The 25,588-nt window shown below is 52.0% G+C and overlaps 8 protein-coding genes across 8 annotated transcripts; 3 read left to right on the top strand and 5 right to left on the bottom strand.

The window, feature by feature from the left end:
• Positions 1 to 1,713: 1,713 nt before the first annotated feature.
• On the bottom strand, positions 1,714 to 3,001 carry A1O9_08187 (uncharacterized protein; the record flags this gene model as incomplete). The annotated part of the gene is made up of 3 exons (XM_013402573.1): positions 1,714 to 1,908; positions 1,954 to 2,801; positions 2,929 to 3,001. 3 exons carry the CDS (start codon positions 2,999 to 3,001, stop codon positions 1,714 to 1,716), a joined length of 1,116 nt encoding a protein of 371 aa, XP_013258027.1.
• An 847-nt stretch (positions 3,002 to 3,848) lies between these two features.
• On the bottom strand, positions 3,849 to 7,862 carry A1O9_08186 (uncharacterized protein; the record flags this gene model as incomplete). The annotated part of the gene is made up of 1 exon (XM_013402572.1): positions 3,849 to 7,862. One exon carries the CDS (start codon positions 7,860 to 7,862, stop codon positions 3,849 to 3,851), a length of 4,014 nt encoding a protein of 1,337 aa, XP_013258026.1.
• Positions 7,863 to 8,912: 1,050 nt separating this feature from the next.
• On the bottom strand, positions 8,913 to 10,981 carry A1O9_08185 (uncharacterized protein; the record flags this gene model as incomplete). Its single annotated transcript, XM_013402571.1, has 2 exons — positions 8,913 to 9,179; positions 9,227 to 10,981. 2 exons carry the CDS (start codon positions 10,979 to 10,981, stop codon positions 8,913 to 8,915), a joined length of 2,022 nt encoding a protein of 673 aa, XP_013258025.1.
• A 4,215-nt stretch (positions 10,982 to 15,196) lies between these two features.
• On the top strand, positions 15,197 to 17,072 carry A1O9_08184 (uncharacterized protein; the record flags this gene model as incomplete). The annotated part of the gene is made up of 2 exons (XM_013402570.1): positions 15,197 to 15,871; positions 15,924 to 17,072. 2 exons carry the CDS (start codon positions 15,197 to 15,199, stop codon positions 17,070 to 17,072), a joined length of 1,824 nt encoding a protein of 607 aa, XP_013258024.1.
• A 988-nt stretch (positions 17,073 to 18,060) lies between these two features.
• Positions 18,061 to 19,863, top strand: A1O9_08183 (uncharacterized protein; the record flags this gene model as incomplete). Its single annotated transcript, XM_013402569.1, has 1 exon — positions 18,061 to 19,863. The coding sequence occupies one exon, from the start codon at positions 18,061 to 18,063 to the stop codon at positions 19,861 to 19,863; it is 1,803 nt and encodes a 600-aa protein (XP_013258023.1).
• A 715-nt stretch (positions 19,864 to 20,578) lies between these two features.
• Positions 20,579 to 21,466, bottom strand: A1O9_08182 (uncharacterized protein; the record flags this gene model as incomplete). Its single annotated transcript, XM_013402568.1, has 1 exon — positions 20,579 to 21,466. Exon 1 carries the CDS (start codon positions 21,461 to 21,463, stop codon positions 20,579 to 20,581), a length of 885 nt encoding a protein of 294 aa, XP_013258022.1. The 5' UTR covers positions 21,464 to 21,466.
• Positions 21,467 to 22,489: 1,023 nt separating this feature from the next.
• On the bottom strand, positions 22,490 to 23,923 carry A1O9_08181 (uncharacterized protein; the record flags this gene model as incomplete). The annotated part of the gene is made up of 1 exon (XM_013402567.1): positions 22,490 to 23,923. One exon carries the CDS (start codon positions 23,921 to 23,923, stop codon positions 22,490 to 22,492), a length of 1,434 nt encoding a protein of 477 aa, XP_013258021.1.
• Positions 23,924 to 24,734: 811 nt separating this feature from the next.
• Positions 24,735 to 25,535, top strand: A1O9_08180 (uracil phosphoribosyltransferase; the record flags this gene model as incomplete). The annotated part of the gene is made up of 3 exons (XM_013402566.1): positions 24,735 to 24,914; positions 24,993 to 25,092; positions 25,147 to 25,535. 3 exons carry the CDS (start codon positions 24,735 to 24,737, stop codon positions 25,533 to 25,535), a joined length of 669 nt encoding a protein of 222 aa, XP_013258020.1.
• Between the last annotated feature and the right edge of the window lie 53 nt (positions 25,536 to 25,588).

The following is a 25,588-nucleotide window of genomic DNA, read 5'->3' as shown; positions in this document are numbered from 1 at the left end:
ATATTCGGACAATACGTAGGCACAAGAGTCGCTGGAAACGCTGGCCTTCGAATGCCATTCACGATTCAGCTACTTAGTCTGTTCTGGACAGCTTTGTTGATTGAAGTAGACATCACCGCAACCCTTTCCTGTCGAATCTTGCTTACACTGCGATGGGCAGTGAAGAAGGGTTTAGGAGCCGGAAGCCCTGGGATGGATGCGACTCCCTGAACGGGTGGACGATGCCAGTTGCCAAGCCTGCACGAGACATGTGCTCGAAATACCATTAACGGATGGAATCTTGATCAATCGCAGCTCATGTGTATCTTGATTGTCTCCAATCCAATAGTTCGTGGTGGAACGCGGTCGTGTTTGTGCTGGGCCTCCTTGATCGGTTGGCCCAAAAGGTTGATCCCTCTATCATGACGCGTGCAGTCGTATTGGTCGGAGTCGTATTACGCCCCTTTGCACCAGTCTATTGTACTTGCAGGCGCATCCCGCTGTTATCCTCAAGCGGATCTTGACATAACTTCCAAGCATCTCCGGTTGCTAAGGTTGGCTTCCGTGGTTGGGTGTAAGACGTGATTCCATCGCTCAGGCGCGCCGAAAACGCGCCGACTAAGCGGCAGAGCTCATTGGTAAACATTGAACCCAGAGAGACCTATGTCGGCGAGGAAGTGTAAACTTTGATACTCCAGGGTGCTCGGACTGGGGAAGTCAATCATGTTCATTCCCGACATATCGCTGTTGTTGCCATGTTGCCCGGGGAGGAACTCGTTGGTGATGAAATTCGGGACGAAATTGCCCATGATCACGGACGGAGAGGTAGAGTCGCCGTACGAGTTCGAATCATAGAGGAATGCCCCCTCATCCGGGGCTGAAGTATTTGGAGGGCCTTCACCTGTTGAATAGGGATGCTGGGTCGACCCCGCCGTCGGCCCTGAGGTCGCAGTCGATTGGTGGTGAGACCGGAGAAATGTCTCAGGAGTCATCGAGGAGGGGTCTTGCTCGAGACGGCCGTGGCCATCACCATTTTGACTTCGTTCACGCTGATGATTGCTCCTCTGGTCGAGTACTTGACGGACCGGCTTGTTGATAATGTCCATGAACAGGTTTCGAATCCATCGAGCCAGAATGTAAGTTGTCTCGAATTGCTTCAGGGCTAGGAGGTTGGGCCGAAGCTTTTGGGAGAGGACATCACGGTTGGCACTCGATATACCACATTCTGCGACGTGAGCCGTCATTGCTGTAAATATTACCGTTACGCTTTTATCGAGCCAGGTCAGCCACGCGCCCCCAAGGAAGTGCCAGAGGACGGGTATACTGACTATGTCATGGGAAAATGCTGTGGTGTGTAGTATAAGAGTGACTCTTCGACGAGAATAGATACTTGATTCGCAGCTTCTAGGATAAGCTTAGACCCCTCGGAGTCGGCAAAGGGCTTGGGGCATAGTCTCTGCAATCTTTGCTGCAGGGTCGTGATATAAAAGCTCAATCATGCCATTAGCTCAATGATTCGTCCGGACAGTGAGAACTTACAAATAGCACACTTGCAAAGTCAAAGTCAAGTGGGACTTTTTGCCGCGAGTGGTCATTATCGGGGCAGTGGCATACCACTCCTCCAAAGTGGTTTGTATTTCTCGTCTTGCGGCATGTCGGACTACAGGATCATGGCTTAGAGGCAGCCGTCGCGGAGAGCAATGGTTGAAGTACAAAGCCGAATCTAGTGGTCTATCAGTGAGAAACGGCGGCATAGGGCTGGATAGTGAGATTACATATCTGATTTAATTGAGATTGTGCTATAATGTAAGTTGCGATTTCTTTCGTTTCTTCGGGAAAGTCCTCTAATGTTGGTTCTTCGACGTCGAAATCGAGGTCATTTATGACCATCGGTGAGCCTGTTGCGACACAGACTTGTCGATCTCGCATCTGGCTGGTCAGCTGGCTGGATGGCCAACAGAGGGATAGACATACATAGAGACACCACCAAACTCGTTTCCACTGTGCTTTATGTCGTGGCAGCATCTTACTGTGTTTGGTGCTTCGGTGGTATCCCATACATTGTGCACTGCGAATCGCATTGCCTAGCCACCATAAAGAGTCCCGATACTCCGATGGTCGCCCGAAGAAATAGTGATTCAAGAAAGACGCCAATATTAGTGTTGTTCGGTCAGAGTCTCGGTCCGCGTCAAAGGATGCACATGCTTTGGCCCAGAGATCGTCACCTGCATCCACGCGGGTGCTATATCCCATCAGGTGGTAGACCTCTGGGTCGCAGTGTATTGACGCGACGAAGAGGACGCTGCGCAACAAAGTGATTGAAACAGTTCCATCGCGAACCGACGTCAAAAACTCGGCCCTTTCGAGGATGGGAACCAAGCAATGAAATCGCTTAAAATATGCTTCGAGCAAGCGCTCCATTAGGTGTTGTGGTGGCAAGTCCGCGGGAGACGCACTTGTAGGCTTTGGCAGCTTACCGTCAACCTGAACATGTCCAAGAGAAGTATCGGAGAGAGTTTTTTGGCGCCTTTCTATCGGGCGATGGAGCTCTGCGTGGCCAGTGCCAGAAGCACTCAGCACATATGATGCATACCAGCTTTCACCGACGAAATTGGCCTTTGATTCGCTGCGTGGCCTGACAGCAGTGTCGTCGGAGTTGTCATGGCTATTTGCTGTCTTGCCTACCGATTCTTCTCCCGAGATGCTGTCTTGATCTTGGTCGGCTCCTACCAATTTCGCAAGATCAATTGGAACATCGGCCTCTTGGGCGCTTTTCGTGGGCTCTGGAGCGTTTTCGGGCTTAGACCTCAATCCATCGCCATCTGTTGTACTTGGGCTTGTGGAAGATTGTGCGTCAATTTGTTCGGGCAGAACGTAACGTCCGTCAGGACCTCTGATTGCAAAGATCAGTAAATCGCGACTCGGACGACCTATTTCAGCCCCATTTACCTCGTGCGCTTTGACTGAACCAGTCTACAATCTCGGGTGTTTGATCGCCGGCATTCAGAGCAAGGTAGGCCATTGATGGAGGCATCGCATCGAACTCTTCGCTTATTGCATCTCTCGCACGCTGCAGCCCGTCGCTTGCGGACTGGCGTCGGCGGAGTGAACGATGGAGACGGAAAAGCCATAATTGATATATTTACCTGTGTCCGGGCATGTCAAAGGGCGCAAGGCTCTTCCTAAACTGGATGTTTAACCTCTTACGATATCGCGCTCGAAGTGTAAGTGTTGAGACTGGAGAGTTTGCCTTCTTGGAAACTAGCAAAACCACGTGCCGCACATAACCGCACTGCCCCTCCACAGCCCGAGGCCCCAGTCTCTCCACTCGCGAAGCCATGTTGTGGGGAAGAACTCGGACGGTTCCGGGCGGAAGAGACACACGAGGGGCATTATCTAGACGGGATTGTACGAACAATCTTCATGGCTACAGAAAACAACTCTCGTTGGAGGATGCATAGCATTAGAAGGGCATGGTGACCAGGCGAACGAGGAAGTAAATTGTTGCCCCAGGATTCGGGAGAATTGAGCCGGGGTTGAGTTGAGCTAGCTCAAGGCATTCTCTCAACTTTCTCTTGAAACAGTCATCTATGGATCTCGGGACAGACAGGCTGTCACAATGTAAGTGCGCTCAGTTATTTCAAGTCCTGGACTTGTTGCTGGGTAGGCTCAGGAGCATGGGGTTCTACCCCTGTCATATCAAACTGCTCATCATCGTGGCCATCTCCACAATGTTTCCATGTGCCCTGTCCACTCAAAAATCCCCCGCGCCGGGCGATACCGACTGTCCTCAATGCCCAGAATAGAGATGACCTTCCTCAAGGCCAAGGTTGAGCTCCGATTAGCGGTGTGGAAACGGGTCTCTCTGTCTACTTGTCCTGGCCGTTGAGTTCCACCAGGTGCCGCACGATATCAAAGAGTGATCCATCCTGGACCTGCAAGCTCGAAGAATCTATTCGTCGTTTCAATTCGTCATCCACCAGGACACGAAGTCTCGATGCCAGCACACCAATTCTAGCCCAGCCGCGTAGCTTCAGCCACCCATCGACGACGAGCCCGGCACCAGAAGTTTCGACTTCGATAGGCCCACCGAAAAGCAAGAGGCCATATGCGTTCAGGGGTGTGAGGTCACGAATGAATGTCTTGGAGGTCTCCATCTTAGCAAAGTAGGCAACAAACGCCGCCGCACCGGAGAAGCTATGTGCGTCGAAGAGGATGCTACTGGGGTGTACAAACACCCTTCCATTCTCCTGGTTGAAGTACTTGATAGTCTTCGCGTCGGGGTCAAGTTCTTTGGCACCAGACATTGAGGCAATGTATTTCTTGTCTGGCAGTTGAATCCTTGAAATCTGTGGGTTCAATGCACCTGAAATCACAGCTCTCAACAGCATCGAATTACCACTATTTTTATTGTGCATAGCCACAGTTGAGGAGTACTCCACCGGAAGGAGGCCAGATTCAATCAGAGAATCAAGGAGCTGTCGTCTGGTCGAATCTATATCTCGAAGTATCTGTTGGTTGAGGAACCTGGATGAACACCACTCCTGAAGCTCTCTGTACCTCATTCCCGAGGATCGCTCTTTCCACTGACTGAATGCGTGGCAGTCGAGAATTAAGTCACCGTCAGAGGTGGGGAATGATGTTCGCGCTTCTTTCGCTTCTTCGCGTTTGTCTCGTGGTGATACAAACGGACTCCTGGTAGTCAAAGTAGCCGCAATGGTCAAGCAGGTCTCGACACAGTCAAAAAGAACCCCGTAGACGAGCAATTTTCCGCATCGAAGGTCCGCAGGAATCGTCGAGAGATACGTTCCAAGTCCAGTTAGGCGATCATTCTCCAACGCGCCAATACGTTGAAGTGTCACCATCGCGGTGGCAACAGCACGGCTATCCGGAGGTGATATTGTCCTGGAAAGGAAATCGGCCACATTTCGATCCACCCCAGTGGCTTTCACAGAGAGACACAGCTGCTCCAATGGCGTTCTGTGCATTTCGGGCGCTGGCGCTGGGGCCATCTTTGCCTCTATATTTTTGGTGAAAAGCTTGTAACAGGTTCCTGCTCGAACTCTCCCGGCGCGACCCCTTCGTTGTTTACAAGCAGCTTGCGATGCCCACACTTCTTGTAAACGAACCATATTGGAAGCAGGATCATAGGTGGTTTCTTTAACTTTCCCTGTATCGATGACAGCTACTATGTCCTCGATGGTGATTGACGTTTCTGCAACATTGGTCGCCACAACAACCTTTCGCTTGCCCGCCGGGGGCTTTCTGAACACCAGCCGCTGCTCGGCAGGCGTCAAGGATGCATGAAGAGGGAGGCCATGCACACAAGATATGTCACCCAACGCTCTCAGACATCGTTCAATCTCTAAGACACCAGGAAGGAAAATGAGGATCCCACCGTCAAGAGTTCCCAGTTCCGCATCAATCTTTCTGACAAGCGAGGCGACCAGCTGGTAATTGACTCCGGCACCCAGGTCCCGGATTGCTTTCCCAACATGAAGCTCTGATTCATCCGGAGGACCATCTGGCATAGTTGATTTAGCACCATTCATAAGGAGGACGATATCGTCGAGGTAAAGATCCTGGACTGGAAATGTGCGCCCTTCAATGTGGACTCTGCCAACTTTATCACCACCAAAATAACCGGCAAAAACATCGGCATCAAGAGTGGCGCTCATCAGAACGACTTTGAGTTTAGGCAATGTTGACAGAGCATCTTTCAACAGGGCTAGCAAAAAGTCCGTGTCTAGTGAGCGCTCGTGAACCTCGTCTACAAATATGTGGCTGACCGCAGATAACGCAGATTTGACATCTTTTGCGCCCTGTAAACGACGCAGGAGGACACCTGTGGTCATGAACGTGATCTTGGTTGTGGAAGACAATTTCGAGTCACCACGGATGTTATAACCAACCTCATCACCCTCGATACCGCACCTCTCGGCACTGACTCTTTCGGAAAGCGACAGGGCCGCCACTCGTCGGGGTTGGGTGCAGAGCAGATTGACTGACGACCCCTTCAAATCTTGAATCGCGCTGTCGAGGATGAATTGTATTGCTTGTGTGCTCTTTCCAGAGCCAGTTTCACCAGTGATCAGGGTTACTTGGTGTTTGGAGACCACCTCTATAATCCTGTCTTGCTTAGACCAAGCGGGTAAGCTCTGTCTGATTGCTTTCATTTTAATATGAGCGCCACTCTGCTGTCGCATTTTCCAAGACTCGTAAATTGCAGCACTTGATCGTAGATCCTTTAGCTGACGTCTCTCTCCTCTTCTCATTTGTCGAGTATGATGCCCAGCCAGGTCATCAGTCGTGGGTTGAGACTGCAAGTTCAGGTCTGTAGAGACGATCTCAAGTTCGGTCAGCGAATTCGGATTTTGCACGATTCCGGGAACTGATGTCTCGAGCCACTCCAGCAGACCAAATACCATTTGATCCCCGAGTAGATGGCTTTGAGCATATTCCACTCCTCGCTTGAGAATACTGAGCCGAATGTGAGAAGGTATGCTTGGGGCCTCGACCGAGAAGACAGGGGCAGAAGAGAATGGATAGCCTGATTTGGGTTCTCGAAAGTGGTATGTCGCCGCCAATGCCGAAGAAGGGTCAGATGTGATCGCGCAGTGGCTTGGACTGTGAGAAGTGAACTTCTCTCCGAGTATTGCTTCCAAGGCCATCATTTCTTCGGACCAAACTCGAACATCTCCGGCTAGATGCTGAAACACGTCTGTCATTGGGGGCACGAGCCTGGACTGAAGCGCTTCTAACGCAAGATTTTCGTCTCGATCATTGTCCCTCAGAGCTTGAATGCAGATTTGGCTTGAATAGCCAGCTTGCATCATCCTCTTGATCTTAGCTTCAGTGGAAAGGTCACTTGTCACAAGGCTTACTCCTGCGTTATATCCCGCTGGAAAACTCCAGCCAGGCAGAGAGTCTTCTGGTACATGAATGAGAAGCCACTCCAACACTTCTTGTCTGTTGCCACAGTATTCAACGGCCTCGTCGATATGGCTGTGCTTGAATCCTGATTTTGAAAGGTCGGAGATAATAGATGCCCTCTCAGCAGCAGGTATCTGCAAATCATTTGGATTCCATATACTTTTCGATCTAATAATGCTCTCAATGCGTGTCCGAATAGCATCACCCAACTCGAGTTTCGGAGCATAGTCCCAGGCTTTTGTGGATGGCTTGGAGGATCCATGATGCACCAAGCTGATGGACTCCGGCTTCGAGGCCTGCACAGCTGCTTGCTCTTTTCTCTTCTCGATCCTGGCCTTAATCTCTTGCCGTTTAAGTTCAGCCACGAAAGGGTCAGCATCGTACTTCCAGGCTCGGTCCTCCTTCAAATCCTCATCTTTCAATCTTTGGAAATCCCCCTTCCATAAGTCCCGATAATTCGGTGGGAGTATCATCGATATGTTCTTCATGCTGGAGATCCTGAAAAGAGCGTAAGCAGCGGCGAAATGCCTTGCTTCTAGCGCGGTTGGTTGATCGGCGAGATGGGCATCTTGAGATGGGAGCTGGAAAGGGGGCAGCCTAGTGGCTTCCCTCGTCTTTGGGTCAGTCTTAGAAAGGATCACCCAGGATCGGTATCTGGGCCCTTCCTCGTTGGGAGAGGGCATTTGTCGTTGCTGATACTCAGGCTTGTTCCATTTCTGACGTTGACAGTGCTCTGAGAGCAGTTGAACAGGTACTTTTCCGGTCCAAGACGCACCGCCAATCACTTTCTTGGTGTCGATGCGTGGAGCCGGCGCCTCTGCGTCCTTGTGATCTTTCTTCTTCCTGTCGTCTTGACGATTGCTAAAGACGATGTGGTCACTATCAGGAACCGTAGGATTCGGTCTCTTCGGCGTGTTTTTGCCCGAACCCGAACCTTTCTTCGGTGCCATCAGAAATCACCCCTTGTTTCCACAAAAATTCGTCAACGGTGTTTGCGCATAGCGAATTGCAAATGACCCAGTGTTGAACCCACAGTAGGAAGGCGTGATACTTCACAGTTTGCCAGGTGGGGCTTTGTAAATGGGGAAAATAGCTTTGTTATCAATTTCATGAGTGAACATGTAAAGGCGTCGACCGTGTATTGACTATAGACCACTGCACCTGATCGAAAGATCTCGAGTTCATGAATCTCTGTGTCATCAGCGAAGGCAAGGGATCGGCCAATATCAAGAGAAGGAAATTTATTATGCGGTCGGCTTACTTGCCATTAACGTCAGCAACGGGTCCACCACGGGGCCGGGACAAGGCTGGCCCATTTAGCCTCTTGTCTCACCAGCCCATCAATGCCTAGCCACTGACGGCAGCCTTGAGGGTCAAGAAATACGCCGAGGCAACAGATTTAAGAGACAGTGGGTTTGGGTTTAGAAAGTAGTCTTTTTGTTTTATCATTAAGTCGGAGCAGACACAATGTCTGCTTTCTCCAAGCGTTGCATTTGCGTTACCTGTCCTTCAGCACCATTTTAATGCTCGTGTTCGATGAGACCAATTCTATGCGATCAAATACCTCGAGGGTCCCAAACAGCCCCAAGCCTACTACACCCACGACGTCTCACAAGTAGGTCACATCTCGTATGTAGTGGCATGCTCCGTTGCGCCGTCTCGTACGCCGATAACCGTTTGGGACCGAAGTATACCATTTCCGAGAATACGTTGGCGGAAGTGTGGAAGAATTGCTAATTATGGTTGTCGTGACTTCGTGTGGCCTCGTAAATGTTCGCTCGAGTAATGAGTTCTTCTATTATTAAGGATTGGATGAGAAAAGACCGGACTATTGGTGAAAAGGATGCATCCAGAGTGCCGTTTGTGTAGCGGCTGCAAGTAGAGCGCTCGGAAGTCGCGCCGAGATGGCAGACTGATCACCGGTGCTAGCCGTTGGCTAGTTGTGTGCGGCATGTAGCCGCAAGAGATTCTGTTTGAATTCTGGCTTGAATTCTAGCTCTTCAGACTCGGAAGAATGAAACGCTATCATAGTATTCAATGGTAGGTGGCTGTGATAAAGCAGCGATTGCGACCGGGTCTGGCAGTTGGAAGCCTCGCTGCATCTCTGTCTCGACGAATGCTGATGCTCTCTTGTAGCGTTTGTCGCAATACTTGTTGTAGACGGCAGCATGGTGCTTTCGAGGGTCTTCGCAACACTCCAGAAGCAGATTTAGAAGTGCCTTGAGTTGAGAGAAGGTGTACCCGGAATAGTAGACATGGTGGGGAGACTAGAAGCATTAGATCGTGGACTTGGAGTAGGATTGTTTTAACTTACCCATGTGCCCTTGCGAAGCATCATGCGAGAGAGACAATGTGATGCCGCGGCGGTGAAGCTCGGAGGGCTTCCAATAAAACGCTCATCCATCAATGTCACTTCCAGAAAATACTTTGCCAGAGTCCGTGTCTCCAAGTCGTAATCGTCTGCCTTGCTAATTCTCCGCAAGAAGCTCATTGGACCCGGCCAGCCCAGCTCGAATTGCAGCATGGTTAACATAAAACGTTCTGCCTTGAGGATCTCATCGATTGTATAGCCCCCATCAACCATGTAAACAATCTCTTGCACCGACGGGCAGTTGATCTCTTCATACTTGGCAGCGATGAAGATAGCTGTTGCTCCCACAAGCTGCAACTTTGCAAGAGAAACGACTTTGCAAGACAGGAAGCGATCAATGTAGTTGACACAAAGAAATAACGTTTCGGGTAGGAGGTTGAAGCGATGGTGAACTTGAACTAGCCAGTCCATCAAAACGGAGCGCATGGACCACTGGATCTCATGCTGGTTGTCCATGTAGTGGGCATTAGGAAGCATCTTCACTTCAAGATGTCTCATATAGTCAAAGATCTCATCTCCGTATTCGGCAACCATGCTGGTATCGTAACTTTCGTCTTCAATCTCTTCAGGAGACCTGGTGGCCTCCACCAGCTGTTTGGCGGCAGATATTTCCTTGCGGACGCGGTTGTTGACCTGGGGGAAAAGGACTAGGGTAGTACCTCCGGTGGTGTTGTCACCTTTGGACCGAAATGATCTTGCAGTCACGTAACCTTCCTCTTCATAATTCTCGTCGTCATCATCATCCCAGTACTCTTCAGGCTCCATAGCCTGTTCATACTCAGTATGATGAGGATTCAAAGCAGGGATATGGTTCACAGGATTGATTAGGCTTGCGACGGAGACTTGTTTCGTTTCAGCTGCCTTGGGAGCGACCGCGCTGATATCGTGCAGCGGTGCATGTGTTTTGGGTGGTTCGCTATCTACCACTTGTGGTAATATGACCTGGGGCTTTGATGGTTCCATCACTGGTGCAACCTCATGAATGCATGCTTCATGTGTTTCACTGTACAGAGGCGCAGGTTCTAAACTGACTCCGTGGATTTCTGGGAGACTGGTGTCGGATCTGGCTTCGTGTACTGCCTTGGTGGGTTCAGCAGGACGTTGAGTAATTGAAGACGGCGGTGGGAGGATAGGAAGATCATCAAGATTGGGTCCGGCCAAATTCTCAACCTGAGCATTGATCGATGGTATGCAAGACGTGACAGGGATGAGAGTGTTCAGAGTATTATCTGGAACTGCAGCCGTAGGATTGTCCTTGAAGATCATCGTTGGCCGCTTGCTCAAGGCCTTTCTTTGGTTCTGTTGTTGCGTTGCATTATTCTCTCCAAGTTCTGCCTTTGGGACATAGTCTGAAGCGGCATGGCCGTTGCCGGCTGCTGTTACGGGCTTGAGACCCGTCAGGGAGAAGGGTCTCTGTGCAGGTTTGAGGAGAGCGACAGATCTTCTTTCGTTCAAGGTGGGAGCGTGCTTCACGGTGGGCTGGAGGGCAGGCTTTGTATGGAGAATAGAATCATCTCTGATGACGGAGGCAGTGTTGCTTACGTCTGCAAAGACGTTACGTTTCGCCGCAGTCTTGAGAGAATGACCGCCAGGAAAAGAGGTCAGGGCTGGGCTGGATTTATTGCGCTGGTGAAAGGCTTTTGCAAGAGTGCCATGAGGAGGTACATTCTCATCGTTTTTGACGCGTGAGATACGCATGGGGCGTGAGGGCTATCAAAAGTGGAATGTCAGTCTCGAAGGCATAATGTGGTCTGGTATGTTCTGAGGCACGATGTTGACCGAAGGATGGAGCCAAAACGAAGTGAAGCTTTCACAAAGAGGAGCTGGCTTACCTTGATCTCCATCATGGTGAATCGACCTGTCAAGGCTGAGTCGGCAAGTCTTTCAATGACACAAGTTTGAATCTGGCAGTCCTAGCCCACGGCGTGGTAGGTCAAAGGAGTCGCGCCCCTTTTGTGTAGAAGTCAGGGAGGAGCTGAAGCATTCGCTTAGAGAATACAAAGGCGGAGGCAGGAAAGGAAGGAGGCCAGCGCCAGGATGTGTATCAATGCAAAAGCTAGGCCTGTGGTAGTGTTCACGGCATATTGTGGGCCATGGTAACGGGAAACCACAACATTGAAGGACGAGGCCATGTAAACAAAAACAGCAGGACGAGGCAGCATGAGCCCGGACGCGGCTACGCTTGCCGCCAAGCCGAATCGGGAATTAAAATGACATGACTGCCTGACAATTGGTGTGCCTCTGAGTTTCGTGTCCCAATTCTCGAATCGTCAACCTCGAGCGCCTGGCAAATTACAGTATCATGCCCCACCCCGAGGCAACATAACCAGATGTTAGTTGCTGAGTACCTGCATTCCCATCTTATAGGTCTACAAGCGTCCACCATGACTCTGGCGAGCTCAGCCTTTCCACATAGACGCGGTCAGACCAAATCAATCTAATTCGGACGCGTTTCCGCATCCAGCATTTGCCAAGAGCCGCTGTCCCTGCTTTATTACAACGTCAACATTGAACGCGATCCTCAAGAACCGAGCGAAATAAGTTTTGCTCGCGTCAGCTCAACACCAAGAATTGTCTTCTTTGGGAAAACGCTCTGTAGGTATGGGGTTATCATATGGACTCATAGCTTAGTATCTGGAAGAGAGATATCGCTGACCGGGTGGCCAACCTCCAAAACAGCGATATGACGTAGACGCGTCGTGAAAGTTGCACGAGAATCGCGAAGTCACGTTACGTTCACGTGATGGAAGAACTTTATCGCGAAAAGTCGTTGTCTGCGCGAATGTGGAACATGTGGTTTCAACGTCGTGAATAGCGCAGCTGAGTTGAGTAGTGAGCTCAGGTCAAATCTTCCTCATGTAAGGCTATAAGGTGTCTCCTCGATCAGAAATAAGTGTTGTCGGCAAATCATCATCGGAGGCCGGCATCAGCTGGAAAGGAGACCGGCGGGCGCTTACTCAATCTTCCCGCGTCATAGCTGGGTGCTGGCTCCAATAGTGAAGCTTCGAACATAGATGGTCTGTTATCCAAGAGGTCTGCTAGCAAAGAGCCCCTGGCTACGGTCTCCTCGGACTGTTATTTGGAGGCCAGTCGATTGGGTGGCCATTGAGGTCGACCGTAATTTGGGTCGATGGAGCTGAGACACTTGCCCGTCATCTATATTCAATACCACGTTTGAAGTCATGTCGTAAGGTCATAAGGTCGTAACATGTGCATGGTCCATTGATGCGATACATGGTCAATATTTGTCGAGATGCGAGATTGTGGCCTCGGCCTCGGCGTTGGTGCGATTACTGCATACGAGGAAAGTTGTGTGGCAATTCACAAAACGGCAGGGGAAGTTTATTTGATTGCGATTCGGCACGGGGGCTTTGGATTACGAATTTCAGCGCCCTTTTCGGGGGTGGACCCATGTCGCGCGAGAGAGAGAGACATCCAGATATGCATGTCAATTATGAACATCACGGCCGGGAATGGAGGATGGATAAATAGTTTAGTCCCGTCAAACTTGGTCGCCATGGTATCACCGCCTGGGATGGAATGTGGAGATGCAACCAGCCAGTCATTCAGAGGAGAGCTGGGTATGGCAATGATGGTTTGGATGATCTGTGCGGCTTCCAGAGATGTCAAGCCATGAATAGGAACGATAGCAGCCATCTCGTATCAAGATTACTGCACGTGCACAACTGTTGTCGTATTGGTCTGTACGGACCTCATAGCTGAGCTCGCCGGAGGTGGGAGATAAGTGGCATCGCAGTGGTTCCAGAGGCTGCGACAGCCGCCACGCACCCATTAGGCAAGGTCCTCGTACGGCTTTCCGCGAACTTCCCGTGGCTGTGGTTGTGGTTGTGGTTGCCTTTCACGGGCTGCTGGAAAACACGCAGTCGCACTCGCTGGTAACATGGCAAGCAACGAACAAGAATGTGAGGGTGTCTCTCTGTGGAGATTCCGAGTTCCTCCCGTGAAGATGTGATCCTACTAATGCCCAGTCGCAGAAGTCATTGCGCAGCTCCTCCTTGACCAAGTCGGGAGGGGGAGTCCGGCCTGGTGTTTCTGGGCATCCAAATCCCATTTTCTCAAGGCGGGCCGATGAGCGCATGGGCCTGGCTGGTGGTGATTGAAATGTGTGCCAGCAGACACGCACCACCGAGGATTATTGGCCGAAGCGGATGGGGGTATCGCTGCGTGTCTTGACTCTCGATGCGCTGACGGCTTGCTAATCTTCTCCATTCACAACGCACTGTTCGGCCAGATCCCAACATCCCGCAAGTTGGAAATTGTACGTTGTGAGTCTGTGACTCTGCTCCCTACTCCGTGCTTGGTGAGGGGTCTGCGGGTGTGCGGGCTTGCGGGTTTGCTTTTCTCTTGTTCTTTGTCTAAGCCGCTGCCAACTTGCAAATGTCCGGTCGGTCTCCTTGAGATTGTGAGTCGTTGACTCGTTGGCAATCCTTTTTAGCACAGCGCATCGCCTGGCCTAGCCTTAGTCTGCCTCGCATTTCACTTCCATTTCAATTCAATTCGTGTCCTGGACTCCTGGTCCTCACTTTCCCGAGACTCTCCCTCCCTCTGGGTCCCTCCACTTCCCTTCTCCCACTGACGCCCGCTGACTTGCTCTTACTTTAAATGTGGGATCTTGGACTTTCTTTTACCTTTTAACCCAGTTCCCTGCGCCATTCGGGTGCAAGCTTGAAGTCGCCTCAGCCCTCAGGCCCAACCCCCGTGAGCGTGAGCATGCCAATCGATCAAGCTCCCCATCTCTAAATGGCCAGCATGACACCGCTTCGGGTTGTCACCTGGTACCCATTGGCCCCGGCTGGTCGAACCACTCCGTCACAAGGTATACTGCCAACCTTCAGGGCCTAGTACCTCGCACGAGTCCTGCTTCTCTCTGGCAGACCTCCCGGTCATCGCGATAATTTACGAGTAGCAGTCAGTTCTGTAGATACTCTTCTTCTGCAACTTCAAGTTCTTGTAGACTTCATTCCTCGCCATCTCCATCTCCATCTCCAGTCTCCAATCTCTAATCTCTAATCTCTAACCGCTGCTGTTGCCAAACTCAGCCACCCGGAACGATCAAGTCTTCGACACAGTTCGAAGCCACGTTCTTGTGGTACGAGGCCTTTCCGTACGGGTATTTCAGAGGTGGTGGCCAGTGGACCGCCGTCCTCCAAGTGGGCCTGGTTTCAGCAACCCAACCCAAGCCAGGATCGCTGTGTGTGTCTCTCAGCGCCTGCACCTCACCTACTCATTCCTACTGCACCTCTTCCCTCTCTCACACTCATTCTACACCTGATCACAGTTCTTTTTTCACTTCACTGTCGGCTGGTCGGGTGCTTGATCCATCCATCTTTGTATCAGAAGGGCCCTTGGGTCCAACCGGCCACCCTCTCTTCCCTGGTGATATTGCCACTACTCCAGTGCCATCTTCCTCGAATCATGCCTGAACGGTAGACCCGGATGCCATTGCAATACCATTTGCGCTGTCTTCCTTCCATTCAACACCCTCTGGAAATTCCTTCTGAGCGGTTGCGATCGCAATAGAGCACTCATTCCTGCTGTAAGTTGTCTTGTTCCCAAAAATCAACTCTCATTCCCCGTCACCCGGATTGCCTCCCTCGGCCAGCAGTCCGCCCTGGACAACCCCAAGCTTTGCAACGCCAACCTCAGCCATCACCATAGATTTGATTGATAGTGAAGCTAATGATGTTTTTCGCAGTACTGAATCCTCCTTGGACCGATATTTCCCTTCTCCACCTGTCCACCCTTTCATTGTCATCGGCGCCGTGCTGACCCTGGTGGTATCAACACCGCCTCACCAAGGCCAAGGAGACGGACACATACCTTATCCAGCCGAAGAACTCTGCTATGCAAATCTCCAGTCTGCTCTCTGATGAGGAGCAGAAGGCGAGCAAAATGTCCCCTCCAAAGTCCATTGCCTTTGAACTTCTCCTCGACGAGGGCTCAAAGACTAGGGCTCGGATCCCCCTTAGGGTGGTTTTGAACACCCACGACAATATTGAGTCTATAATTACCACTGTCAAGAACTTCTATGGTATTTATGACAATCACGGTGTGAGCTTCGAAGACGGATGGGGCAACACCCTCATTGCCTCATACGATAATCTGAAGGCCAATTCAACTGTCTACGTGCGCATCGTCGCTGGTGTCCACTTGCCCCCTGCAGCCCATATGAATGGTGCTTATCCCCTGGACAATATCACTGAGCCTCGACGTCGACCTAGCCTTGGTGAGCCCTTCCAAATGTTACCACCTCATATGCGAGAACAGTCACATTCGCCCTCTCGTCCATCCTCCAGGCTGGCCTGTAAGCGAAGCATTTCCCCCACTCAGGGAAGAGGGCGCAGAAGTGCGTCGCAACAAAAGGGAGGCTCTCATACCACTATCAGCCGGGGCTCCAGTGCCAATGGCAGCTATCATGAAGACAACGGCTACAGCGATAGCGAAGCCGGACGCAGTTCCATCTCGGGATCGAAAAGAGCAAGGAGTGAACAGTTTGCAAGCTCAGACATCAGTACTGCTAATGTTTTGCAAGATGGTCGACGAGGTGGGCCCATTTTTGATAGTTCAGTAAGTGCCGACACTCAAGCAGCGCTGTTGCTGCCTACTAACCTGCGAATAGACCTTGCCTTTGTTTCTGCCCCCTCAAGTCCCAGTCACAGCGTCCCAGTCCTCTGTCTCCCCCCAACGACGCTCCATCCCTCAAGAGGGTGCCTCTCCTTTCCACCCTCCTGCTCAAAAGCTTTGGGCAAATCAACTGCCGCCTGTTCTCTCCCCTCAAAGCTATAGCCAAATGCACAGTGCTGGACAGGCGGACCTGGGCGCAAATCCTGAAATGGCAACACCCGTCCCTCAGCACGGCCATCGCTTGCGAGATCGCCAACCAGGGTACATTGGACGGGCGGGCTATTCGTCTCATGGAGTCCTGCCCACTCCTGATCCTACTGTAGCCAGTTGTATATCGGATGAAGACGTCGCTCGCACACTGATTGCTCTCGGTGATGCCTCCAATTATTCCCATGGGCGGACCTCCAATTCCACCATGGATGAAACCTTCAGTGGCGTTGCAGATGCTGCTTCCTCCACTGGGGCTACAAGTGACAGCGACGAGTATAGCGATGCTGAAGGAGGCCAACCCAAACATAGGAAATATCTTGAAGAGGACGAAGAGTATGATCTGGAAGAGCCCCATCGTGAGCCGAACGAGTTTGAAGGAGAGCCAAAAACAAAGAAGATCAGGACAAAGATGCACGATGGGCCCACCAATGGATACCGACCAAAGGCCGCCTCAGCCTTCAAGAACAGCAAGCCTTCCAAGGTTCGCCCTGCCAATGTGCCGAAAGTAAGCAAGTCAGCACCGCAGTCAGGCCTGATGAAGGCACCCTCGGCCCCAGCTTCCAACGGCCAGGCGCGCAAATCATCTGGCTCGAGTCTCAACTTCCAGCACCAACTTGGTGCGGATGAGGAGGATTTGTCCTCGAAACCTCGCTGCCAACGCTGCCGCAAGAGCAAGAAAGGTTGCGACCGTCAACGTCCCTGTCAGCGATGCAAAGACGCAGGCATTGGCATTGAAGGCTGCGTTAGTGAAGATGAAGGTAATGGACGAAAGGGACGATACGGTCGCCACATGGGTGTACCCGTCGCAAAGAAGGCTGATGATGCTGCTATCTCTGATGATGAAACCCCAATGATCCCAGCCACAATGGGTGGTGACGCCGCGGCTATTGCTTTTGGGGGTAGTCCCGAGAAAAACAAGAAGAGAAAGAGATGATGACAAGTGCAAACAAAATCTGGTGGGGTGGCTTTGTGGAATCAGGCGGAGACCTCTCGCCCTGACTGGGATCGGTATGGATAGACTGCGAAAAGGGCAGGGTCAAACTTGGATGGATAGGGTCGCAAGACCCCGGCGATTGCAACGAAATTGACTGAGACAAACGACTTGAGTACTTGTGTTGACTTTGAGTTCGTGGACTGTTTTACAAAGAAGATGACTACGGAGTTGGAAGTTGTCGAGCGAGTGGATGGTTGATTTCCTTACGGTGTTGTGAACTTGTGATATGGGTTGGGATGAAAAGGGGCTTGCGAGCAAATGTTTTGTGAAACAACATTGAAACCAAGACAAATCCTTCTTTGACATTGGTAGCAGTCAGTCATGAGTGTATGAAATAGTCGGAATTTAAGTTTTGATATAATTGCAATCACATCACAGGACGAACCCTTTACGAAGGTGTTCGTGGTCTTTGCTGACAGCTTAATCCACCAATCATTTGGTTGTGCAAACCAACAAGGCTGTGTGTTGCCATATCACATGACGAGGCTGCGTCTGTGGGGGTTTCCACTGGGATTCCAAAATGAGGGGCAAGAAATTCGGTCGTCTCCAAAAAAAGGTTGAGTGAACGGAAACATGGATTGAGCACTAGCAGAGTGAAGTAGTTCTCCGTTGCCCACCATCAACACCCTTAACTGCTTGAGTCAATGGACTTAGTTCGGCTGTGATGCTTTATTGGCGCGTGCTTCAAAGGACAGTTCTACCTCGTAGTCACTCGCAATATTCTGCTCACGCAGTCTGGCAAGCTTGAGCCCCAACCCTCGATCCCCACCCTCGCGAGAATCATCCTGCGGAAAATTCGTCAGACAGCGACACTTTGGCAGAGTCCAGAGGATTTATGACAAGACTATCCTCAACCCTCAACCCTCAACCCTCAACCCTCAATCTCTCCTCTCAAACCTCTTCGTCATCGCTCTAGACCCTCTCTACAATGCCAGAAGAGCCCCCGAAAGCGCCCGCGGCTCGGACTCGAGCAGCAAAGCCTCGAGCGGGCATTCAGCGCAAGACCAGAGAAGAACGAGAGCAGTTCGCAAGGCAAGAAGCCGAGCGACAACAGGCGCGAAATGCCGAGGCTTCGAAGAACACGTCTACACGCGGCGGAGCTAGAGGAGGAAGAGGCGGTCGAGCTGGTCGAGCTGGCGCTGTGGGTGTTGGCGGCGTGGGCGACTCACGAGCAAGTAACACACCGGGACTGGGAGGAGGCGTTTTCGGCGCCGGTGGCGGCGGCTTGAGATCTTCTATGAGATCGAGGACCGTTCCGGAAGGCTATAGTGAGATGATAGTTGGGAGCCAGTCGAGTAAGAGAGCGGATGCGGCGCTTTTGAACACGCTGGAAGGTGAAGAAGCAAAGCTATCCGCTGGAGGCGCCGGCGGCGGCGGTGGTGGTGGTGGTGGTGGTGGTGGTGGTGGTGGTGGTGGTGGCGGCAGCAGCAGTGGGAACAGCCGATTGACAGCAGCGACTCGACAGGCAGAAGGGGTCGACATCGCGACGGACGATGAGCCCGACGAAACCGAACGAGACATCGAGCGGATCTGGATCTCCACCGACGAAGACGAGGACGCAATAGTCGCAGGGAAACGCAAGCAGAAAGCGGTACAACGTCCTCCTCGCAGCGCGAACAGCCTGCGGCCTGTGAGAGCACCCCGGGCCCCTCGGGAAGAGGAAGAGTCCACATCTGCTGGGCGCAGGAGGCTCAACACCCGAGGACCAGCGGTGGTCAAGAAAAGCGAATCAGACAATATGATCCATGAAGTGGAAGACGAGGATGAGCACGCCATGGACGTTGACGAGCAGCCCTCGGCACTGGGTAAGGAACCCCACAACCGCCTGTCGAGCCCTGAGATGCGAAGACGGAACCTGAAGAAGAGTTCGAGCGCTAGATCAAGAGACGGCGCGCGAGGCGCGACGGAGACAATCGAGGAGAGGGCCGAGCGCCTGAGAATCGCGGAGGACACGCACAAACTACGAGATATCTTCCTTAGTCATGGAAATTCTCCGTCTCATCATCACGTGTCGCACCCTGCGATTGCCAACGGAGACGAGATGCACGATGGCAACGACGTAGGAACAGAACAAGACGAGGAAGAAACGACTCTGAAAAAGGGAAAGCTGTTCCTCTTCCAGCTGCCGCCGCTGACGCCATTCCTCTACGACCCTGCCACCGACCCTCCCGCCGAACCGGACGTCAAACAGGAACCGGGCATGGGGGGAGAGACGATCTCCAAGCTGCCGACGGCCACCACCGCCACCTCCTCCTCACACGGCAAATACTCAGATACAGGCGCGCCGGGCAACAAACCCGGAATCAAAAAAGAAGGCGACGCTGACCCCGCCGCCTCAGTTTCAGCCTCAGCCTCAGCCTCAGCCTCCAGACACCCACTCCAGCTCGACGGCCTGCTGACGGCGTCCGAACCAACCCGCCTCCCCGCCGGGCTGGTGGGGAAACTGCGCGTGCACGCGTCCGGCAAAGTCAGCCTCGACTGGGGCGGCACGGACATGGAGGTGCGGTACGGCACCGAGGTCGACTTCCTGCAGGACGCAGTGTTGATCCAGACCAAGAAGCAGAAGGGAGATCAGCAGGGCAATCGCGATGGTGAGGCGGCGGCGGCGGCGGTGGAGAAGGCCGAGGACGACGAGCATCTTGATCTCAGGACCAGCGGGAAGACGTATGCCCTAGGCCAGGTGCGCCGCAAGATGGTTCTGATTCCGGATTGGGCCAGGTTGTACGATTGAATAGTCGAGGGCGTGCAGGGAGTGAGTAGAAGTGACTTGGTCGATATAGGAGGAGAATCCTCTAGGTTGAGGAAAGCTGAACATGAGATCTCACGGCCTGCTGGATGCACTGACTACCAATGTATGTATGGTAGTAGCATCAGGCTACGTTCGTCTCGATGAGATGGTGTCCTTGTCTCCATCCACTCATGATCTCAAACAAGAACCTGCTAGAGAGTGAGAGTTTATAAAAGAGGGGGAAAACAACTTTTTCACTTTTCAGAACCACAAGTCGAAGATTCATATGCATATTCTAGTTATCATTTCATTATTGGATATCTGTCTAATCCAGCGCAAGAGCATGCTCTCTATACGGCGCGCGTCCAGTGCTGAAGTTGTTTCGATGCCGTTCAAATCAATCCTGCCTCGTATCCTGTACAATGGGTGTTCCAACAACCAGCAACAGAAAAGGAGTGCCAAAAAAAAAAAGGGGCAGAATCGCTCAAGATAACTTACTGCTGCTGCTGACTTCGGTGGAAGAAAGGAAAATCGTTCATAATGTATGGTTGAGACACCAGTTGCTCCCAGAACGCCCCAAGCTGCAACCTAATCCCTTTGAACCCATTCAACGCCAGACTCGGAGAAACTCGAATTATCAGCACCATCCACCAACTCCTGCTCGTGTTGTGCAGACTCTTTATGTGTGCCCAGATTTTTCCGTTCCGGTATTGGTCTATCATAGGCAGTTTGCACATAGAGTGCCAATTGTGATAGCAAGGACAGCGAGAGACCCGGCTTTGAGAATGCGGGCGTCACTCTCGTGGACGCGTAATTCAGGGAGCAAAGGCGTCGCATCATCATCATCCTCCTCCGATTCTGCAAAGTTGAATGGCTCCTTGACATCGGAAGAGCCTGTGTTGGGAAGCCTGACTTCCTTTCCTAAGGGCACACTCAGGTCTTCCTCCTTGTGAGTTCCGGGTATCTTCATTTTATTGAGTAGTTCTTCGATCTCTTCTTCAATCTCTTGGCCAGCCTTTCGCAGCTTGTCTAACAAAGGAATGCTCGAGCTCACGGGTGCATTCTCCGTAGGGGTCGAGTCGGCCGAATTACCTAATAGGGCTTGTGTTGGCAAACTTCGCTTGGTCTTGACCACGCCGATTTCACCCTGAATTGTGCCCAAGCCAATCGTTCCAGCCTCGGTAGGACTGGGCCACTGATCTGGGATAGGATTGAAAGTCTGCGTGTAAACGATATTGAGCTGTGAATTGACACCGCTTCTGATAAGGTTTATTTGATACGTGGTGATAGGAGAGACCTGCGTGATGGCAGTTGGGGCAATGGCCTGACTCACGCCTTGTCGCTTCTTTAGGTCGGGGACCATGTTCGGATCTAGGACGGGGAGAATGTGCATAATCTCTTCCGGGCCTTGTGTTGGTGCGGGTGTGGGTGCGGAAGATGGCGAGCCTGCTGTAGGAGCAGGCTCGGCTGGGATGGTCGTAAAGGGTTTCCAAATGCTGCTGTCTAGAGCTGTAGGGAGAGGCGCGATCTGCATGGGGACGAATGCAGACGCGACGGATATGAGAGATGTAACGAGGAGGGCTGAGGTGGTTGAGCTATGCATTTTGGCGGTTCTCAAGAATCTCGTTGACCTCGGGATGAATTCTGGTTGTCGAGAATCGCTGCTCACAAGGGGGAATGTTTGACACGCTCAGACTCGTTGGTGGATCATTAGTGTGTCCGGTGGATTCAATTAGCCGTTGGAGGTTGATAAACACAACGTGACTGCTTGTGAACAAAGAAGTTCGAGGTGCGTGAGTCGAAAGCAGTCGATCAACACGGCCACGACTGGAAGGGGTATACTCAAATGCGAGCTCCGAGTATTGTATTACTGGTTTGCTGATCGGGGCCAACAAATCCAGCCTGGCAGGTGAGATAGGAAAGAGACGATGAGTCGTGGAGGTGAGGGACCCTGTGATTTCGTGGGAAGCAGTAAAGCTCTGTGTACTCCGTAGGCTGGTGGTGAGAAAAAGGCGTGTAGTTCGTATAGTATTGTACCGTAGTGGGCAGTGCAGATGCTGGCTGACGCGTTGTAGGAGGCCGGAGGATAAAAGAAGGGGAGGAGGAAATAGCAGCAATGGAAATCAACAGGGGAGATGGATTCGGAACTGCCAAGTCTGCAGGTCAAGGCAACCTGCTGCCAAAGGCCAAAGGGCAGGAGCGATGGGTAGGGTGGACACCAGGTGGGGCAGCTTCCAATCCAAATGGTTGAATGAGTGGCCCAACCAAAGGAAACAAACGCAGTGGCTTCCAGGGGCCGGAAAATGGCTGTGGGCGGGTGGATTCTTTGCATGGGGCGCCCCAGGGCTTTGAGAGGCTGTCTTTGTCCCATTTGCCTCACTGGCATCCACCAAGGCCACCCCCGGCCTCTCCAAGTCAGTTGGCTCCGGGTAAGGCGAGGATTGCGTGGGATCAACAACCACCCTGTTGCTTATCTTGCCCGACCACGGTTTCAACCAAGCAGAAAACAAGATTTGGTTCTAATGATCGAGTACGGAGTATTCCCTTCTTGATTGTGATATACGTGTTATGTACGGAGTACGCAGATCGAGGTAGAAAAAGTATAACACTCTACGAAGTATATAGTATCTCATCCACAGACAGGTCTTGTGAATCCAACTGTCCATCCCATACTGCCCATGATCATGACCATCAACGCTAGTCCGACGCCTACACTCACCAGACCGTAGACCCACGCATGGCTCCTTTGCAAACCTTGAAGCTCGGCCACCCACGTGCTGACTGTGGTGAGGCATCCACAAAATCCTTCCATGATGCCTTGTAACACTGCACACGAAGTAGAACTCCTTCCACCGATGCTGCCTGCGTGTTGCAGGTCAAAGGCCATCCCCAGCACGGCCGTGCCTAGCATGTTCACCACAAAAGTCCCTAACGGAAATCCTGGTATCCTTGCATTCATGTGCTTCGAGACGTAGAAGCGCAACAAGCAGCCTGGCGGAGAAAACACCAGAGGGAGCACTGCTCGGGAACGCCAATGAACGGCATTTCCAGCCGGCCATACAGCCAAAAGCACTGCGGCCAGCCAGCAGCCAAACCCAAGGAGAACCGCCAATGGGTCTAAGATCTTGCGACCAAGTTTGAAGGGAATGGTGGGTAGCAGCGGCTGGCTCACCAGTGCCACTTGCGCCCCGACTTGCAAGGCTGCCAAGGATATCGCCGGGTGAACAATCAAGATAGCCAGGAGTGCGAGGAAAGAAAAACCGCCATTCCTTGGGGAGATGACAGGATCTGTATGGTACGGACTGGTCGAAGAAGGAGAGGCAAGAGCATTGGTCAAAGCGAGAAATGCGTCACGCATAAAGGAGGAGAAGGACGTGAAACTCCCGCAGAACCCCGTGGCCAGTCCAATGTAGAGCGGCAGTGTCTTCTTGACCTTCCCATGGTTGGCAGATGGTGCTTTGGGATCTGGTGAACCCCATTCTCCTCGGAACAGCTGTCGATCTTCGACCAGGAAACCTATCGTAAATGAACCTCCCAGGTTTGCCCATAGGACTCGAGAAGGAAATGGTGAATTCGGGTAGAGGGTGATGGCCACAACTCCCAGACGGGCGAGAGTGCCCAAAAGTGAGAAAAATATCAACCACGACACGGTGTAGAGCTCTGCTACCACCCGAGAGTGTCTCAACCGTGAGGGAGCTTCGCCTTCTGCCTTCCGCACCTCCTCCAGACTTTGCTGCCGTCGTGCAGAACTGTGTGCACTTCCTTCGTCGGAAACCCTGTCGCAAGAGCTCAAAGGTTCGGGCACAGCGAGTTCGCTGAGTTGACCTTGTTGCTGGTCTTCTTTGCTGGTCATTCGTTCATTGGCCTCCAGTGAAGGCCGATGCGGATCTTGCTCTCTGGCTGGTGGTGGCAATGCCATCTCTGTCAAGCCCATATCAATCCCTGCCTCGTCCGCATCGTTTTCTTCGAGGCCAGGATCACTTCCATCTGGATTGTGGCCACGCGTCTGTTGTGCGTGATCACAGCTTCCTGCATTATCTCTGCGACCATGAATTGCCGCCATGGCACTAGGAGAATTTGTCCGGTGTTATAAGATTGTCATCGGGATTGAGCGATCAATCGACTAGATGATAGACCAGAAACGTGCTATTCACCGCGATCAAGTAGACAGATGACATACAGAAAGAGGTTGTGAAGGAGTCCGGGCTTAGTCAGAATACACTCAGTAAATATGACAGAGACTCCAACAGACGCACTGACATTGAGTTGATTTTGCATAGTGTCGCCTCATGAGTCTGCCGTTTTGACGATTTACCCTTTTAGAAGTTCCTGGTCATCATTGATACGTGCAAGCTACAGCCGCTACGAAAAGCCGAGGAGAAGTAACGTTCAATCGCAGTACGGAGTTATTGATGTGCCTCGTATGGACGGAGGAGGACGACGGAACAGATCCCGCTAAGATCTCCGGGCATTCGGGTGAGAATCAGATGCCCAAGGACTGATAATTAAGGACCCAAGTGCCCGAGTGGATGTTGGTCCTCTCTGCAATCGGAATTGGCCGTGTCCCTCCCTGCCATGCCCTGCCATGCCATGTGCCCTGCGGCCTGCATTAACCTCGCTGGTGCACTGGTGATTCCCTTATCGCAGATGGAACCAAGGGTTGACGCAACCAACCCATGCGGGGAGGGGAAGGGGGGCCGTCCTACTGCTGCTGAGCTTGAGAACAAACAATAATTGTGAATCGTGCCTGCGTAAGAAAGAATGTATCCCTAGTACTACATCGTTGCCCTTATCCAGAGACTGCATTATTCCTGGCTTCTCCTTCTCTCTCTGCACTGTCTGTGCTTCCACTAGCATTTGCATCTCTCATCATCATGGCCACTTCTGTGCCTTCGAATGTTCACATCTCCAAGCATCCTTGCCTACGCGCCAAACTGTCTCAACTGCGCTCCAAGTCCACCAAAGCCCGTGAAACAAAAGCCCTGGTTCATGATATTTCTCTTTTGCTGGGTGCTGAGGCTCTCGCTGACTTGCAACTGGACAATCTCGGAACTGTGAGTCTGTCTTCTCTTGCTCTCAATTTCAAATCTCGGTGCTGATCACTAGCCAGGCTAACCATGCATTTGCTGTAGGATGAGTCCCCAATTGGTTTTGAGTATGCCGTGGAGGCCATCAACGTCGCCAAAATCACCCTTGTCCCAATATTGAGATCTGGGCTAGGAATGATCGACGGTCTGTGTCTTTGGCGTTCCAAGGAGAGCACGCCGCAAGCTAACAACCGCCTAGCCATCCAAACCATTCTCCCCGAGCCTGCCTCCGTCCATCACCTTGGTCTCTTCCGTGAAAAGATGACCTTGCAGCCTGTCGAGTATTACAACAATTTGCCACAATCGCAGTCCTCTGTTGCTAAATTGGCTATTATCACCGATCCTGTAATCGCGACCGGAGGTACCGCAGTGGCAGCCATTCAGACCTTGAGGGAGTGGGGCGTGGAGAAGATCATCGTCCTGAGCGTCCTTGCTGCGCATCCTGGTCTCATCAAGGCTGCCGAAGAATGGCCTCAAGGAACACAGATCTGGGTTGGAGGTCTGGATGAGAAGTTGACCGACCAGGGCATGATCCAGCCTGGTCTCGGGGATATCGGGGATCGTCTGTTCTTGACCATTGGCAAGTAATGGAAGAACAGCCGATACTCCCAGCTCAGGGAAGAGATCGGGCTTTTGGGTAG

Source organism: Exophiala aquamarina (genome assembly GCF_000709125.1).
Source record: "Exophiala aquamarina CBS 119918 chromosome Unknown aczIA-supercont1.7, whole genome shotgun sequence".
Taxonomy (NCBI): domain Eukaryota; kingdom Fungi; phylum Ascomycota; class Eurotiomycetes; order Chaetothyriales; family Herpotrichiellaceae; genus Exophiala; species Exophiala aquamarina.
The sequence above is the reverse complement of the archived record's forward strand: the minus strand, read 5'-3'. Positions and strand labels throughout refer to the sequence as shown.